Genomic DNA, 18884 nt, shown 5'->3' with positions numbered 1-18884 from the left:
TCCCTGTAATGCCTGTTTGTCCTGCCATTTTTAGGAGGTCATCAGTAATTCCCAGAAAATATGGATTTTTGTGGAAACCTTGACTCAACTATACCTACTGTAATACTAACTGAATTGAATCTTTTTAACCCTCCCATTAGGATGAAATAGATGACAGGCTTATCAGTTAAAGTGTTGATAAAAGAGTATGAGTCAGGTCCTTGACCAAATATATGAGTATAATCTGGGACTGAAATGAAACAAGATTGCAAATACATGTAAAAAACTGATCACCTCCTTCAGCAATGTGCCATATTCATCCAAGAAGAAAGAATAAACACATACACCTCTTTCTTCTTATGTTGCTATCATGAGAAGTCTTAAATGGGTCCACAAACTTGGTGAACTTGTATTATATGCAATGTTTTAGGGGAGAGGGTTCTTAGATTTCATTAGGTTTTCAAAGGGGTCCATAATTCAATAAGGTTGATAAACACTGGTCTGGAACCATAAAACTTTATATAAACTGCCATTAAAAAATAATTTCCATTCTTTATATCACCTGGGGGTGCTGGGGAAACTTGAGGCACTAAAGATCACACACCTTGAGGGTATCATCCCTTGCTTTGTGTGTGCTAAGTCACTTCAGTCATGTCTGACTCTTTTTGACCCCGTGGACTGTAGCCTGCCAGATTCCTGTCCATGGGATTTCCAAGCAAGAATACTGGAGTGGGTTGCCATGCCTTCTCCAAGGAATCTTCCCGACCCAGGGATTGAACATGTGTCTCTTAAGTCTCCTACACTGGTAGGCGGGTTCTTCACCACTAGGGCCACCCAGAAAGCCCTACTATCTCCTTTTATAGGCCTCCTTTCGTATATCTGAGGGCTTACCCTGATGGCCCAGAGGGCAAAGAATCTGCCAGCAATGCAGGAGACACAGGAGATGTGGGTTCAATCCCTGAGTCAGGAATATCCTCTGGAAGAGGAAATGGCAACCTACTCCAGTATTTTTGCTGGAAAAATCCCATGGACAGAGTAGTCTCAGGGGGTATAGTCCACAGTCACAAAGAGTCTATATCTACTGGGAGCGGGAAAAAGATTTCTTTTCAATATATTAACTTTCCAGTTGTAAACTGGGTTCACATTAGTTTTATATCTCTGTGAGGCATTTAGTAAAGAATCTCAGGCTAAATATTAATTGATTATAAGGAACTGTACCTAAGAAGGGTATGGAAATATTTCCATTTTTTGTTTTTTCAGTTGGAAAGGTGATAAACTCTAGTGACTTTGGAGATTAAACCTGGAGCCAATGGGTGCAATTAAATGCTCAATGGTGCAGAGACCTAGGGTTTGCGAAGCTTTTCTTCTTCCTCTGGAATGGGGTGGTTGTGACATCAGAGTCTTTTGCTACCTTGGGCACCAACAAAGCTATAAAAGCCAACTGAACAGAGAAAGCTCATCTGTGTACAGTAGGGAGCTTCATAAGGCTTTTGATTATAATGATAAATGCTAGCAACTATCATATACATTCAATGAAAAGGTTAAGAGAATATTTTTAGTAAGAAAGCCATGCTTAATAAGAAGATTTTAAATTTCCAAAAATAACATTCATAACCAGTTTTTACAGTTTCTAGTCTTACTGTTGTTTTGTTTTTAATGGCTTTCCTTTGGAGGTGTTGACAAGGAAATTACAGCAATTATTTCAACAACTACCTAATCACTGTATTTTTGTGTTAAGTTACAGAAATTAGGCAAATTAGAAAATGTGAGTTCGATGGCCAGCGTAACACTGTAAGTCTAGGGGTGCTCTTGACAGAGAAATGGCCAAGATGATTTGACATTTTCAAATTCCTAGCTTAACTCATAGAACAGAAACTAAACACGCAGACAGTTAAGAGGGTAAATCTGAACTGCCTCAGTGTTGTGGGAGGAGAGGTGATGACAGTTCCGTTTTACCTTCTGGGTAATGACTGCTGCTCGGGACTGCTCTGTCTCATCTGAGCCCCTCCTTGTTTGTTACTCAGCAGTCGCAGCCAAGAACAGGGGCCCTGTTTTTCCCAGACAAATACCCCAACAGCCTGTTTTCTTCTGTTGCTGGAAGCTGAGCTATCAAAGACATTCAGAAAAACCTGGAGCTACTTACAGAAGGCTTGGGAGCAGGCGACTTGCTTCCCTCAGGCGTTTTGGTTAGCCATTCATTGATGCGGCTGGAGACCCCCACCTTCAAGCCAGCGGTTTCCTGTAAAGGTCAAGCATCCAATGTTGAAGGGAAAAAAAAAACTACCTGCAAATTCAAAGCAACCTCAAAATACTATTCAGTATTATTTCATACAGCACCAATCAATTACCTATCATTATATGGACTATTTTAAGGAAAATAAACCTTGAACTTGATACTGAAAGCATATGATATCTGGTTTTCTTCCCTCTGCACTTCACACCTCCCCTGCCAATCCCAAGGTTAGTGATGAACTCCGGGCATTGTATGTAGAGGCCTCTGGCCAGGGCATAGTATAGAACCTCAGGAACACACTCTTTCTGAGCTTGCTTTTGTGGTCATTGCAAAAGAACATAAGAATTATACTTTCTTCACTGCTTTTGTAATTAACTATGTAATTCCTAAAAAAAATAAAGAAAAGGGAAAAAAAGGGTGTTTTTGGGGAGGGGGGCAATCCAACCTCCAGAATGAAAAGACAGCAATCCTTGCTCACCTTGTTTGGTGTGCCTGAAGCAGTGGGAGATGAGAACACATTTCCTTTCTCCCACATGCTCTTGATGTTGCGGACACCTTCGGCAGGAACAGGAAGGTCCGAGGCTGCTGGCTTTGTAGGTTTTGCAGCTTTTGTTCCCTGAAGTATGTGAATTATTTTTAGGATTGGCGCTGATAAGTTTGTTCTTATAAAACTATAGCGAGCCTGTCCTCCTCAACATTATCACTCAACAAATTCACTGGGTAAACACCTTCACCAAAAATGACTCATAATTTCTATACATTTTGATAACATCTCTTTCTAAATAAACCATTATATCTACTTCAGAGGATCTTTTCAAATTGAAATATGCTTTTCATTAGCATCTCCCCGCCCCCCACTTATTGTTATAGTGATATGCTACTTCATTTCTTCAACAGACACTTCTTGCGTGCCTGCTGTGTGCAGGGCACTGTGCTAGACACTCAAGACAAGTCTGCTCTGTAAGCCCCACTGGACTGACATTAATAGGACAGACGGTAACTAGTTATTCAGTATTATTTCACGTTGCAGTAAGTGTTAGGAAAGATGAGTGTGGAGCTGAAAGCATGCCGAGAGACCACACAGCAGGGCAGCGGTACTTAGTGCAGGGGGCTTCCCAGGTGGTCAAGTGGTGAAGAATCCACCTGCACTGCAGGAGACGCAGGAGACCTGGGTTTGATCCCAGGGTTGGTAAGACCCCCTGGAGGAGGGCACAGCAACCCACTCCTGTATTCTTGCCAGAAAAATCCCATGAACAGGGGAGTCTGGCAGGCTACAGTCCAAAGGGTTGGGAAGAGTCAGACAAGACCGTGCAACTGAGCACGCACTTAGTTAAGGGGGGCAAAAGTAGTCCACTTTGAGGACGAGACATTTAAATCCAGATCTGATGGAAGACTTCAAAGAGGTTGGTGAAGGAAAGCACAAACACCATTTCATGCAGAGCTAACGGTATATGCCAAGGACCAAAGGTAGGGATATGCCGAAACATCGAGAAAGACTGAGACCACTGCATGGAGAATATACTGGAAGGAGGAATGAACAGGTGTAAAAAAGAAATATGTGCATCCAAGATACTTTTCCAGCAGTAGTGATGCACATACCCTAAGTCGTGCAGTTTCTCTCCTGGTCCTGCTTTGGGGCCTGTGGCTGTGTCATCAAGGTGGGCAGCCAGGGTGAGTGGCCCCACTGCTGGACTATGTAAAGGCTGAAGCCATAGTCTTGGCTTCATTAACCTGTTAGAGTTATGACCAATTCAACCACAGAAGAAAACTATTTGCAATTTATCTTATTTGTCTTATATTTTAGTGTCCATTTAATCTTCTGAAAATCTCCTCGTGAATGTTAGGACTTGATTATTCACTTGATAAACCATCCAGAACTCTTTCTTATTCCCTCTCATCATTTGTTACAAACTATTTGATAGGCATCTCCACTCTGCAGTACAAAGGACAGGATCTAATCAAATCAAACTGATCCAGTTACATCATAGCAGACAACTAGAACTAAAGTCTACACAAAGGAGGAAAAAAAAATCAGTATTGCATCCGGATTAATGGCACCCTACCCTCTTAGTGCTTTGGTACTTGGAAATATACATTATTTATTTCCAAATAGAGTAGAACTCCTAGGTTAACTTGGGAGGGGGGGGGCTGGCGGAAAGAAAGTTGGATTAGACAGAGGCATAAAACTATGATCCTTCAAATATAAAACAATCAATTTGAAATTGACTATTAAATTCCAGCTAGCTATCATCTTTATCTTAATTTATACTATCAATTTATTTGATAATAAAAGTTCTTATAGACAAAGAAGGACTAATCATGGTTGTAAAGGACTTGTTTGAACTATATATGGGAACACCTTTTATAAGGATTTAAGAATATTGAAGATATACTTGTAAACATATAAATAATACAGTTAAGTAACAAACTCATTCATCAAAAAAATTACACCTTCATTAAAGAATACTCAGGTGGAAAGTAGTAAATAACAATTTATTTAAAACTTTTCTATAATTTATCTTTACTATTGCTTTCTCTATAACTAGTTCAAAATAATAAAGCATCATTAACATTCTAACACTACTGGACTTGATTATTGTCCTAAGTGTTTCTCTGATTGTTTATACAATCAGAGTCGATTTCTGTTTGACCATAACACAGAGGCCACAGTCTGTGGGTTTGCACAGAGTCAGACACGACTGAGTGACCAACACTTTCACTTCAGTTTTCTAACACTGAGGACATCTCTCACCTCAATTGCACTGGTGTATTGCTCCAGTCTGCTGTCAATCTTGGAGACTACTGCTGCTTGATGAGTTGATTTGACACCACTGTTAAGTAAATAAACACACACAGACATGGATAAAAATATGAGAGAATTTTTCCATTACATATAATGGTTGATGATTCTCAATCTAACAATCAACCATATTTACCTTTTCTGCACAGACTTATTCAAAAATTCTGCTCGCTCTTCTATCTAGGAATAGGAAAAAATAAATAAAACCAGTTAATATTTTCAGCTTATAAAGAGGGTTTCTCAGTCCATACTATTATTTTCCCTGAACCTGGGGAATAAAAGCACCAAAGAGTGTCAAAGAGTAAGAGGGTGCTGTGCACAACACCTCTGCTAGGGAGGAAAATGACATATTAGGTATTTGATAATGAGGTTTGGCCACCTCATGCAAAAAATTGACTCATTGGAAAAGACTCTGATGCTGGGAGGGATTGGGGGCAGGAGGAGAAGGGGACGACAGAGGATGAGATGGCTGGATGGCATCACGGACTCGATGGACGTGAGTCTGAGTGAACTCCGGGAGTTGGTGATGGACAGGGAGGCCTGGCGTGCTGCGATTCATGGGTCGCAAAGAGTCGGACACGACTGAGCAACTGAACTGAACTGAATGAGGTTTGTGAGACTGGGAGATGAAGGTAGGATTGGCAGAAGACAGAGAAATATGAAGTTCTGGAAACAAAGACTAGATAGACTAGAATAAAAATGCCTCTGAAATAACAGAAATCAATGGCAAAACAATCACATTTCAAGACTAACTTCTTTTGTTGTTGCTTTCTGACATACTTTAAATTTCTTTCATTTTTTATTGAGGTATAGATGATATAACATTAGTTTTAGGTATATAACATAATGATTTGATATTTGTATATATAAGAATGATAACCAGGAACTGTGATCTATTCACTTACTGCTTAGCCTGGTTTTCTAATTTTGATAGCTGTTACTGAACTTAATTTGCCCTGAATGTAGAAGACCGATGTGGGGCTGAGTAAAACTGGGGCTGAGTGAAACTGGGGCACAACTCACCAGGAATGGCTGAGGCTTCTCAAGAAAACCCTAGGAGTCCAAGTGGGAAATAAGGAAATAAGCCCAGAGAAACTGCTATGAGCATACTGATGGATAGTTTAGTATTTTTTTAATACATTTTTTTAAAAGCTAGAAATTTTTGCTACAACTAAAGCTGCTAAATCAAGCATTGTGTTTTACTAAAACTGCATCACTCAAATCCAAATGTTCTTCATAAGCCAGCAAATATTTGTTGACTCCTCATGATACCCAACTCCAGGCTAGAAATAGCCTTTGCCATGCATCCTCTGTCATCAGCAAATAGTAACACCTTCGCATATGACAGCATGTGCAAAGCACACAGGTCCATTTTCTGTCCTGTTCAGGAATCTACTAGATTATAGTTACTGTAGACTGGTGCATATCAACAACCTCAAATAAGCAGATGATATGACTCTAACGGCAGAAAGCAAACAGGAACTAAAGGCCTTTTGATGAGGTTGAAAGAGGAGAGTGAAAAAGCTGGCTTAAAACTCAATGTTCAAAAAACTAAGATCATGGCATCTGGTCTCATCACTTCATGGCAAATAGAAGGGGAAAATGTAGAAATAGTGACAGATTTTATTTTCTTGGGCTCCAAAACCACTGCGGATGGTGACTACAGCCATGAAATTAAAAGATGCTTGCTCCTTGAAAGGAAAGCTATGACAAACCTAGACAGTATATTAAAAAGTGAAGACATCACTATGCTCACAAAGGTCCATATAGTCAAAGCTATGATGTTGAAGCTGAAACTCCAATACTTTGGCTACCTGATGTGAAGATATGACTCATTTGAAAAGACCCTGATGTTGGGAAAAATTGAGGGCAGGAGGAGAAGGGGACGACAGAGGATGAGATGGTTGGATGGCATCACGGACTCGATGGACGTGAGTCTGAGTGAACTCCGGGAGTTGGTGATGGACAGGGAGGCCTGGCATGCTGCAGTTTAAGGGGTCACAAAGAGTCGGACACAACTGAGCAACTGAACTGAACTGAACTGATGGTTTTTCCAGTAGTTATACAGAGATGTGAGCATTGGCCAATAGAGAAAGCTGAGTGCCAAAGAATTCATGAGTTCAAATTGTGGTGCTGGAGAAGACTCTTGAGAGTCCTTTGGACAGCAAGGAGGTCAAACCACTCAATCCTAAAGGAAATCAACCCTGAATATTCACTGGAAGGACTGCTGAAGCTGAAGCTCCAATACTGTCTACTTGATGCAAAGAGCGGACTCTTTGGAAAAGACCTTGATGGTGGGAAAGATTGAGGGCAGGAGGAGAAGAGGCGACAGAGGATGTGATGCTTGGATAGTATCACCAATTCAGTAGACACGAGTTTGAGCAAACTCCAGGAGACACTAAAGGACAGGGAAGCCTGGCGTGCTGCAGTCCATGGGGTCACAAAGAACTGGACACAATTTAGCAACTGAACAACAAGAAGAATACTGGAGCAGCTGACCTTCCCCTACAATCTTCAAAATGTCAATGGCTTTTTCTAGACTGTTGGCCTAGGACTCACAGATTATTAATAAATAACCTTAAGCTTTTTGGAAAACATGCTTCACTCCTAACATCAGTTGAACAATACTTTTATAGATGCTAGTGAGGGCACTTCATCCTTTCCAATGATTTCTTACAAAGATAAAATCAAACTCATTAAAATTAAACTTGATGCAAAAATGTGCTATAGGTATCCCTGAGTTTGTGAGGTGAAAAGGGTTTCAAACCCTTATTTTTCTGATTTTAACATTAACTTAAAAGGGCATTTCTGGAGGAAAAGTTCCCAGCTAAACTTTTTCTGAATGAGATAGAATACATTAGAACCACACTATGTACTGACACTTGTAATATTATTCACTCGTCTATCCATCCAATCTTTATCCCTGCCAACCTGTCTGTCAAACAACCAACAAACCAATAAATTATATGTGAGTACCGCTTACTCCTTGGAAGGAAAGTTATGACCAACCTAGATAGCATATTCAAAAGCAGAGACATTACTTTGCCAACAAAGGTCGTCTAGTCAAGGCTATGGTTTTTCCAGTGGTCATGTATGGATGTGAGAGTTGGACTGTGAAGAAAGCTGAGTGCCAAAGAACTGATGCTTTTGAATTGTGGTGTTAGAGAAGACTCTTGAGAGTCCCCTGGACTGCAAGGAGATCCAACCAGTCCATTCTGAAGGAAATCAGTCCTGGGTGTTCTTTGGAAGGAATGATGCTAAAGCTGAAACTCCAGTACTTTGGCCACCTCATGTGAAGAGTTGACTCATTAGAAAAGACTCTGATGCTGGGAGGGATTGGGGGCAGGAGGAGAAGGGGACGACAGAGGATGAGATGGCTGGATGGCATCACTGACTCAATGGACGTGAGTCTGAGTGAACTCTGGGAGTTGGTGATGGACAGGGAGGCCTGGCGTGCTGCGATTCATGGGGTCTCAAAGAATCGGACACCACTGAGCGACTGAACTGAACTGAACTGAACCTATTATATAAAATTAAACACCAATGATGTATAAGATAGGGCTCCAATTCTATACAGAGTTAGTAGGGGAGACTAGCAGAACACATAAATGAAAAATTTAAAATTTAGTGGTAGATAAACAGCAAAGTCCTACTGTAAAGCACAGGGAACTACATCCAGTCTCCTGGGACAAACCATAATGGAAAAGAATATTAAAAAAGAATGTATATATGTGTAAAACTGAGTCACTCTGTTATACAGAAGAGACTGGCACAACATTGCAAATCAACTGTACTTCAATAAAAATAAAAATTTGAAAATTATTAAAAAACTAAACGGTAGGTACCATACTAAAGATTAAAAAATGGGAGAGTTGGAGAAAGTTTTTGAGATGTTCTGGTATTTAAGCTGAATTTTATAGTTTATAGTTTACACAGCTTTATAAATGAGTTCATGAAAGTGAGGGTGGGGAGTGTGTGCGTTGGAGGGGAGAGGACATTTGTAGTAGAGCAGACACATATACAAAGATTTGGGGAACCAAGAAGCAAGCAGAGCAGTGGGGCTGACGAATGGAGAACTGCTCAGGGTAGGGGAAGGACAATAGACAGAGGAGACAGAGAGGGTGCCTGTTCTTTGTAGTACCTCCAGCATCGTTCTGACCTGGGGATCACTTTGTTAATATTGGCCATCACATTTATCCACATTATGGCTCTCAGACTCTAATGTCTCCTTTTGTATCTACAGCATCCAATACATCACATTTTCTCAGGACTTACTGATATATTTTTGCTGGCAAATGCCTGCACTTAGTGACTCTGGGTAATGTAACAATTTCTACTAAATTTGTAAATTACTTGTTCAGTGTAAGGAGTTTAAAGAGAGAAACTGTTTCTTCTATAAACCAAGAGGTGGCAGTGTGGTCCTAATAAAACAAGGGAAAATCACACACATTTCAGCAAACTGGTGCTCTCCTTAACTCCACACTCCTTCTACCACGAGTAGATGAAAATAATAATAATAAAAACAAAATTCCAAATTTAATTTACTTAAAACTTATTCTTTGTATGTCTTAGGTAAGAAAGATCATTCGCTGCCAGCATAATTTAACTATGAGAAACCAGGTTCTGAGCTTCTCAGATGAGGAACGTAAGCCATGAGAAATCAACAAAATATACCAGCGGATAATATCTTGTGGTCAAATATCAAATGTTTCTCCTCCCGCTGGCATTCGACAATGTTAGCTTGTGACCATTTATAAAAGCTGCAGGGCCAAGAGTGTCAACAGTGGCAGGAATTCCAATTGTAGGACATGAAATGAAGTTATAAAACAAGAGCCATAGCAGGTTCTTCAAGGCACATACTATGGAGAAAAACACTAGATTGCCTACTCTTGAAAGCACGTCTCTGTTACACAGAAATTGAAAATTTCTTGTTTATATATCAATTTTGATGGCTCACACATGCCTCTCTACTAGAATGTTGTTCAGTTGCTCAGTCGTGTCTGAGTCTTTGTGACTGCAACATGCCAGGCCTTCCTGTCCTTCTCTACCAGAATAAGCAGATAAATGGCTTTGTGGGAACTCTGGAGTCTGGTTGATGGAAACACTAGAGAAGCTAAGTTGGGAACCTTGGTAGAGAGATGTTTGAAGAAAGAGGATGGGTTTCAGTTTCTTTTGAAAAACAAAGTAGAAATTAGAAGTCTCGATAACTACAACTTTTCTCACGTTCCCACACAGTTCAAGGAAAGCTTAGCTCAGGTGGCAATTGAAGGAAGGTTGAAAGAGAGAGGACACTTCTTTTTTTTTGATTATCGAAGAGCCAGGAAGAAATGGACCCAGACACAGGGGGACCTAGTTGCTGTGCAGAGATGGTCTAAAGTGAGCAGGGTTTGCATCCTTCTGCTAAAGAGAAAGCTCCTTCAGCAGGGGTATGCAAACAGAGTTTTGCCTGTGTTCTCCACCCACCCACAAACTAAGAACATTTTACATTGTTAAATGCCTTCGAAAAAGTCAAAAGAATATTTTGTAACATAGGAAGACTTTATGAAATTCAAATTTCAGATCTATAAATGAAGCTAACTTACTCCACATAGCCTCTCTCTCCTCCTTCTGCTCCACTCAGAGACCTCACCGAGCTGGTAGTCTGCACCTGGTTACCCTTATAATTCTTGAGTTTTCCTGAGGCGGTCAACGATATGAGTGCCCTATGGACAGTGACCTTGCTTTGTGCTTCCCTCCTTCGTAGTTCATAGCACATACTAGATTTGTTATAAATATCAAATAAGAAAATTCCTCCTGAAGCAGCCCTTGAGATGAGATTGAAGTATAAGGAGTGTATTTGGGAGGGGTTAGAACCATGGTAGACTGGGACCCAGACCATCCTAAAGACTAAAGGAAATGTTCTAGGAATAAAACATACGGGTTTCCATGTGAAACAGGTAATAAGTGTAAGTATAAATAACTGACCTTTGCTCACAATGTGCACACACTGATAGACATACACAATACACATGAACCAGCTGCAGCCTGGCTATGCTATACTGGCTTTACCTGTTGTTAGTGCTTTGTAACTTGTTGTCAGGGCTTTGTAACCTGGCTAAGATGACAGAAAATAAAAACTGCTCAAAGTTCCAATCTCTAAAGATTCATTCGTCCATGTAATTTATTCAATAAACACTTACTCACTACATCAGTGAGTATCTTCACTGTGCCAGGGACTCAAACCATGCTAACTGTATAAGCAAAAATACATGTTTGAGTCTACGCTCCTGTCCCTCCATCTCAGCCAGCCCATCACCGCCCTGCTCAGCTCCTTCCAGCTCATCCTCTCAGCAGCACTTCTGTCTTCCTTTATTAGGAGCTATGTCCACAGAAGGGAGTAGTCAGACCAAACTCATCCTGCCAAGGGAGCCTATCCGAGTCACATTTCATCTCCTTTGATGATAACAGCTTTGAAATTTGACCTGTGCCATGCCCAGCTGTCCTGCTCTTAATAATGACAAAGAAAAATAATGAAATTAGCATGAAAAAGCAGCTTAAACCTTTAAAATATATTTGCCTATTTTATAGTTTCAATGTTTCTGCTTTTAATTGCTCAAAGTAATAAGGCACACTGAGAGTGTGGGTCAATGAAATCCAGAGGTAATCACCATAGGTCATTTTAATCAAAGATCTAATAAACAAAAGACACAAAGTACTCCACTTGAGGTCTCTCCTATCTATGTCTTGAAAATGACAAAAAGCTATGAAATTGCTGACAGAGGGAGCAAAAAGATAAATGGAACAAAAGCTTTGAATAATTAATAACTAAATCAGGGGCTGAAATCATGTTTCTATCATATTTGAATAAGCACAAGAAGGTTTTCTGGGGAAAAATACCTTGAGAGATGAACCTTTAGGAGTGAAACATTTGAAGGGCTTCTTGTCCTCCGATAAACTATCTTCCGGCATCTTCTGGCGTTTCTCAGCAGCTTCCGCCCTTCGCCTTTCAATCTCTTCCTTTAGCCTCCTCTTCTCTTCCTAAGAAAGAACAAATAACAAGGACGTTAATATCAGCTTCAAGCCAAAAGGAAAGAGTGCTGTAGGGGGAATGGTCATAGTCCTAGAAGAGAACCTGGGTTCTAGAAAAGATGCTAGCTAGCCCTTCCTCAAGGGTGGCACCAGAGGTTAATCCTGAGTACTTGAGTCCAGCTGCTGATGTGCACTCTGGCACTGCCCCTTCCAAACTGTGTGACCTTGGCCATGTTACTTATCTGCCCCATGTCTCAGTTTCCTCATTTGTAAAATGGGGATAATAACAGTATCCACTGACTCGGGATTTAACACAGACTAAATGAGAAAGCTCAGGTAGAATGCTTAGACTCATGTTCAGCGGGACGACCATCATAGTCATCATCACCTCGGGCCTTTCATTTTGTGTATGTAAAATAAGTTATCACTTCTACCTACTTCCTAGGAGAGATGTGAAGACAAATGAGATGATTCATATGCTAAGGTACACAAATGTACAGTACTATGTTTACTAAATTGTACAAGAGATGGTTTCCTGCTTGCCCCTTCCTTAGCTGAGTAGATTATTTCCAGATAGTTTGACAAATCTGAAATGGTGTAGATACTGCTCCCTGGTGGTGAAATCACAGATGTTTACAATCCCTCTCATCAACCCCTCGGTGCCTTCATTCCTGGCCTAGAACACTCTGTCTTCTCATCAGGCTGCACATCCTCTAGGAACAGTTTTCTGACAGATTTATGTAGTCTTTGTAGTTTTCAAACTGGATGTTCTCAAGCAGGAACTGGATGTTCATGTGTCAGAGGATGCTGCCGAAAGATCCTGTGTATTGTGGACTGAATATTTGTGTCCCCCACCCAATCCCTGTGTTGAAATCTTAGCCCCCAGAGTGATGCCATTAGGAGGCGGAGGTTTGGGGACCATGAGAATGGAACCTAAAAGAGGCTCTAGGGGGCTCTCTCAGCCCTTCTGCCCCATGAGGACACAGCGAGAAAACTGTCTTTGTGAACTGAGGTCGCACCAGACACAGAGTTTGCTGGCATTTCGATCTTGGACTTCCTAGCCTCAGAACTATGAGACAAACATCTCCTGTATGTCTTATCAGCCACCCAGTCTATGGCAATTTGTTATAGCGGCTGCCACTAAGACACTGTGCTTGGTAGGAGGTTAGACCAAATCATCTCTGAGGTCCAATCCAGGTCTCAGAGAGCATGTTTCTCCTCTGCTTTCATTGATACTTTGCTCCTCTAGAGAACAGCAATAACAATAATAACAGGAATGAAAACTATGACTTCCTGAGGGTCTATTATGTACCAGGCACCCTGATTTAATCACCACCACAATCCTGGAAGTAGATATTTCACAGATAAGGAAAAGAGGTCTCACGGTCTAGTGACTCTCCCAAGGTCCCATCTTGCCAGTGGCAGAGGGTCTGATTCTAAAACGATCACTCCAATTCCTTTCTAACCAAAGGTCACAGGCTCAAGAAGAGCTGGAGCTGAAAGAGAGCTTGCAGTAATGTATCCACACTTTCCACACAGTTTGCGGAATGTTTGTATAGGATCCACGTCAGAAAGTCATCTAAAGTCTTTCTGCATATTCTAAATGATGGGAGATCACAGTCTCTGGAGATTTGTGTGGAAAGCTCTAGGCGGAGTTGGAGAAGCTGGGTCCCAGTAGCAAATCTGTCACTTATTAGTCAAGTGACTTCACACAAGTCAGTCAAACTACGATTCCCATTTCTTTGTCCAAAAAGTGAGGATAATAATGTACCTCAGGATACAAGGAAAAAATGCTCTTTGTGAACTACGGCAATGCTTACAGTAGTTGGTTAAGCACTTTTTCAGTTTTCAACATTTGCCTTCTTGTAACTTTATCTGTCATTTTCAGTTCTGCTTAAGAAGATGGAACAAATTCATCTGCTCATAATCACTGGGCTCCTGCTACATGCCTGGCGCTGTGCTGGGTCCTGGGTGTGCAGCAATGAACAAAGCAGGTACTGTCCCTGCCTGTGAAAATCTAGTCACTTACTCCTCCACTTAACACACCCCCAAAACGATTTTTGGGAAAATCTTCTCTATGAAACCTCTTCAAATATCAAAAACCAACTACCGTGTGACTCTTGGTTCTTGTGACTGATCTGCAGACTTTTTCATCCTTCTCTGCTCTCACAGTCTTTACTGAGGGACATTTACAGAGACATGCATTAAGACAAAGACAAGTGGGACCTGGGGAAAATGACAAAACCTCTGGGTGCCTTAGTTTCCTGATCTGTAAAATGGGGATGAGAAGACTACCTATATCAGAGAGCTCTTAGGAGAAGTGAACAAATTAATGTGTATAAAAGTTTTAGAACCACGCTTAGCACACACCAAGCTGCTGCTGTTGTTCAGCTGCTAAGTCGACTCGGACTCTTAGTGACCCTAAGGACTGCAGCACACCAGGCTTCCCAGTCCTTTACTATCTCCCGGAGTTTGCTCAGACTCATGCATTTGTAAGAATTCACATTCAAAAGGGAAGCAGCAGTTCACCAGGGAAGAAACTATTTTCCAGGGTCAGAATGTTCTCGGGGAGAGGCGTACTCGTGAGCTTGTGTAAGTGAAGGCGCTGCGCTGCGTCCCGCCTTACCTCCTCTCTCACTTTTCGCTCTGCTTCCTCCTGCTTCTTCCTCTGCTCCTCCTCCTCCAGGACCTTCCTTCGCTCCTCCCTCTTCTTCTTCAGCTCCTCCAGCTCCAAGGCCGCCTCCTGCTGCTTCTGCTTGAGCTTCTCGAACTCCTCGCTCTCCGTCTCCCCACGGCGGCGGCGCAGCTCCTCCAGCCGCTTGCCGGCTTCCACCTGGGAAGTGCCTTCAGCCTCCTTGGCCTCGCTGACCCTCCCTCCAGCGCGGCTGCAAAGGAGTGGGACACTCGTCTGCCTTGCAGCCTACCCTCACCGCCCCTGGAAGCAGGGGAGGTCGGTCTGCAGGCCTTGCATCCCACACGGATATCTCCACTGCCCTCACTGGACAGCGGAACCTCACGGCTAAGTTGGGGTCCATCTGGAATTCCCAGGTCTGAATCCGAGTCCCCTCTCTGCCACTTACCCTGGGTTTCCTAGGTTGTACAATGGGAGCAAACAGGCACTGTTGGTGGGGCTGCAAATTGGTACAACCACTAGGGAAAACAGTATGGAGGTTCCTCAAAAAATTAAAAGTAGAACTGCCATATGACGCAGGAATTCCACTTCTGGGTATTTATCCAAAGAAAATGAAAACACTAACTCAAAAAGATACAAGTAATGCCCATGGTCATGAGGCATCATTTACAATAGCCAAGATATGGAAACAGCCTAAGTGCCCATTGGTGGATGAACGTATTACAAAAACGTGAAGTACGTACAATGGAATATTATTGAGCCACACAAATGGAAGAAATCTTATATAATACTCATTAACAGGTAGTGAGGGCATTCTTAACTATATCTGAACATAGGTGGCCCATTTCTGACACTTTTGTAACAGATGAATTACCATGGTCTAGTATCATTTATTCCATGCAGAGAATAGCTCTGGTGTTTCTAGCTATGAGGCAAGAGGAGGAACAGAAAAGGAGTTCAAGATTACATAGTTACCGATATTGCCGATACTGATTTTTTGCGTGCATCTCATACTTTTAAAATAGTGAGATAGTTCTGAATAAACTATGTCCTTTAGTACTATGCTTTTCAAGCTGCATTCTGTAAAATCTATTTAGTGGACTGTAATTAGCATTTAAAAGAATCAACGAGAAAACATCAGAGGGTATTGCATGGAACAAGGGAAATGACCTTTTCTTGACATTCTTGTTTCAGTTATAAATACATATGTAGGTGTGTACCGGGATATGATATAAAATTTATATCTTACTAGGAGTTGAGGTTAAAAAATTAAAAAATATCATTCTAGGTTCTTGATAGCTAAAGATCAACTCTTATTTTTAACTCAGTCAAGGTTAGGGGACCCTTTAAGACTTGATATTGCTCTTTCAAAGTTTTACATGTCCATAGGCCTGTGACTCCAGAGAGCAACCCTTTTCTTTCAGTTAAAGTCTCTCCATCTTCAGAGGGTTGGTTCTTCCTGTTCACGGTGATTTGTTTGGTAGGACTGCTAACACGTGCCTACAGAAACTTTTCTGGACTCCACTAGGTGTCGCTCAATCTTCATTTTGGACATTCAAATACCCATCATCTAGGGACTCGTTAAATCAGTCATGACCCATCCACCCTGTAGAACACTCTAACATTAACTGTAGGCTTATACTTACTGGTGTAGAAAGCTAGCAAAAAGATACATCGTTATGCTCAGTGAAAGAATCACTTTAAGACAGAGATTTATAATTATACACATATATACATCTATATCTGTTTTGAATGTATACACATAAAGAGTATCTGGGGAAAATGTTACTGGTGGTTTCCTTAAGTGATGGGTGCTTAACTTGCTCCTGAATTGAGATTTTCATGTCATATTTTAGAGAAAACATCTAGCTATAAGAAAGTGGGTCTATCAAAGGGAAAAGTAATTAAATCAACAAAAGGAGCTATGCTCAAAACAGGAACAAGAATTTTGGCCTTATCACATCTGCTCAGATGTGCTGGCATGGCCTGAGTGTTAGGGTACCACTAATATGGAAATTTCTTCCAGAAGGTTCTTTCCTCTTTCTGTGGCTTTGCTAGGTGAAAGTCGAGATTAATATAGACCTTTCACTATGAACACAGCTAGTTTTCAGTTAGACTAATAGGTACTAAGCTAATTCAAACAGAGGCTCTCACGCCTCCCCAGCTCCTCTCATTCTATAACTATTTGGAGCAAAGTGAGGTGTCTCTGCTTCTATAGGGATCAATTTCTAATTGAAACTACAACTAACATATGTTGGCAGCTAAATTAAAAACTAATAATATGGTAGCAGTTTGTTTCATTTTTTCCTGTCAAAACATAGCAAAATTAAAGCAAGAGTCCCAATTATGGGTTCTCAGTCCTCAGTGTGTTGCCATCTCTTGTGACTTATCTTTTCGAGTTGCCCAGTTTTCTGGATTTCCAAACAATGGGCATGTTAATTGTCAATCTGAGTTTTGACTGAAACTGGTTGAGAAGCTTGCTAATTGTTAATCAAACTTCTTTCTACTGACAGATTTTTAAAGTTATTTCTTTTAATAAAATTGTACTTGGACCTACAGCACATGTTTTAAACTATCAAGTAATTGTTGTTGTTCAGTTGCTAAGGTGTGTCTGATAATCATAACCCCATGGACTGCACCACGCCAGGTTCCCCATCCTTCACCATCTCCGGGAGTTTGCTCAGACACATGTCCATTGAATTGATGATGCCATCCAACCATCTCATCCTCTGTCACCCCCTTCTTCTCTTGCCCTTAATCTTTCCCAGGATCAGGGTCTTATCTAAGTAATTAAATAATGATATTTTTAGGTAATATTCTTTGAACACTTTTCATGGACTTGACACTGTTCTAGGGCTCTAACACATTAAAGCACTGGCACTTCAGCAAGCTCTGCACTCAGCGTACCAGCCTGAATCAGCTTGATTTCTAGATTTTCTATGAATTCCTAATAAACTTAATTTTTACATCTATTTTCTTGCCAATCCCAAGTAACATCTATAAGTTCTACCCTTCTCATTCCCTCACACTTTATTTAGGCTTTGAATACACATCTTTCCTTCCATGTGCTTTCAGCTCTCTTTTGTAAAACTGTGACTAGATTTCTGCTCAAATTTTTGTGTAGAAAAATTGTGTGCATAACAACTATATTTATCTAACACTTTAACATCTTAAAGTGGCTAGAAATGTCCATCCCTCATAGTTCTGCTTGCTTCTGAGTGTTACCCATGCTTTGGTGTAAGGAGCAGTCTGACTTCTATACAACATCTGCTTGGAACTTTCTTATTTGAAGTGTTCCAAAAAACAGGGTCTACAGGCAAGGAATCCACATTATAGGGACCCCAGATTTTTTCCAGAATGTTTGGCACAGCAGCCAGTGACATAACAGAGACTGCAATTTGGCACCAGCAGTTGGAGCAAGTGTGCGTAGGAACGGGGCACAGAGAGTCAGGTAGCCAGGTGTCCATGGCAGGCTTCTGTAACTTGAGTTCTTCTACAAAGCTGGGGGGTGGGGGAATCTCCATATTCAACCTAGAAGTGAGGATTTGCCTGCATATACTTGATCCCTGGATCAGGAAGATCCCCTGGAGGAGGGCATGGCAACCCACTCCAGTATTCTAGCCTGGAGAATTCCATGGACAGGGGAGCCTGGTGGGCTACAGTCCATGGAGTTGTGAAGAGTTGGACAGGACTGAAGCGACTTAGCATGCACGCACTTGTCTATGTGTCCTACACTTAATCGCCCAGATCTATTCAGTGTGATAGGAGAGGGGATGAAAAAGGGGAATCTGAAGCTCTGCAAGAGCATTTTCCAAACCGAAGCATTAGTTGCTCACCCTCTTCCTCCCTCTTAGAGATTCTCCAAGGCAAAATAACATCAAAGGCCCTCTAAGTCCCGGCCCGGCGGTAAAGAGACGTAACTTATTTAGCGGTAAAGAGAGGTAACTTATTTAGTTTAATCTAATGTTTCCAAAGTATCTGGCCACAGGACAATCTTCCTTTTCTGCAACAATTTTTTTAACAATGTTTAGAAAATACACTCTTGAAAATGGTATTGAGAGTTTCTTTTATGAAGTCTGCTGGACCCTACAGAGAATGAATCCATGACATGAACTCCGGTGATAATGTTTTCTAATAAGCTGATCTTACGTGAACATATTAGGTCAGTGAACAAAAACACAGATACCAAGCAGGATTGATCTGCCTTGTCAAATAATGGGAAAAGCAGATCA

The 18884-nt window shown here is 41.2% G+C and overlaps 1 protein-coding gene across 17 annotated transcripts in view; it reads right to left on the bottom strand.

Annotated features, from left to right (window-relative positions):
- CALD1 (caldesmon 1) overlaps positions 1-18884 on the bottom strand; it is a 231249-nt gene that overhangs the window by 6473 nt on the left and 205892 nt on the right. For all 17 annotated transcript variants that reach the window (XR_005724491.1, XM_040260907.1, XM_040260919.1 and 14 more), the window contains 6 exons: positions 14647-14905; positions 11889-12029; positions 5149-5192; positions 4965-5043; positions 2691-2828; positions 2123-2218 (listed from right to left, as the gene is read on the bottom strand). Coding sequence is in view for 16 of the 17 variants with exons in the window: in XM_040260907.1 (XP_040116841.1) it covers positions 2123-2218; positions 2691-2828; positions 4965-5043; positions 5149-5192; positions 11889-12029; positions 14647-14905 (757 nt within the window). In the remaining variant the exon portion in view is untranslated. The remainder of the gene's footprint in view (positions 1-2122; positions 2219-2690; positions 2829-4964; positions 5044-5148; positions 5193-11888; positions 12030-14646; positions 14906-18884) is intronic.

This window comes from Oryx dammah, unplaced genomic scaffold (genome assembly GCF_014754425.2).
Source record: "Oryx dammah isolate SB20612 unplaced genomic scaffold, SCBI_Odam_1.1 HiC_scaffold_18, whole genome shotgun sequence".
NCBI lineage: Eukaryota > Metazoa > Chordata > Mammalia > Artiodactyla > Bovidae > Oryx > Oryx dammah.
Note: the sequence above shows the minus strand (reverse complement) of the source record. Positions and strands in the feature narration are given on the sequence as shown.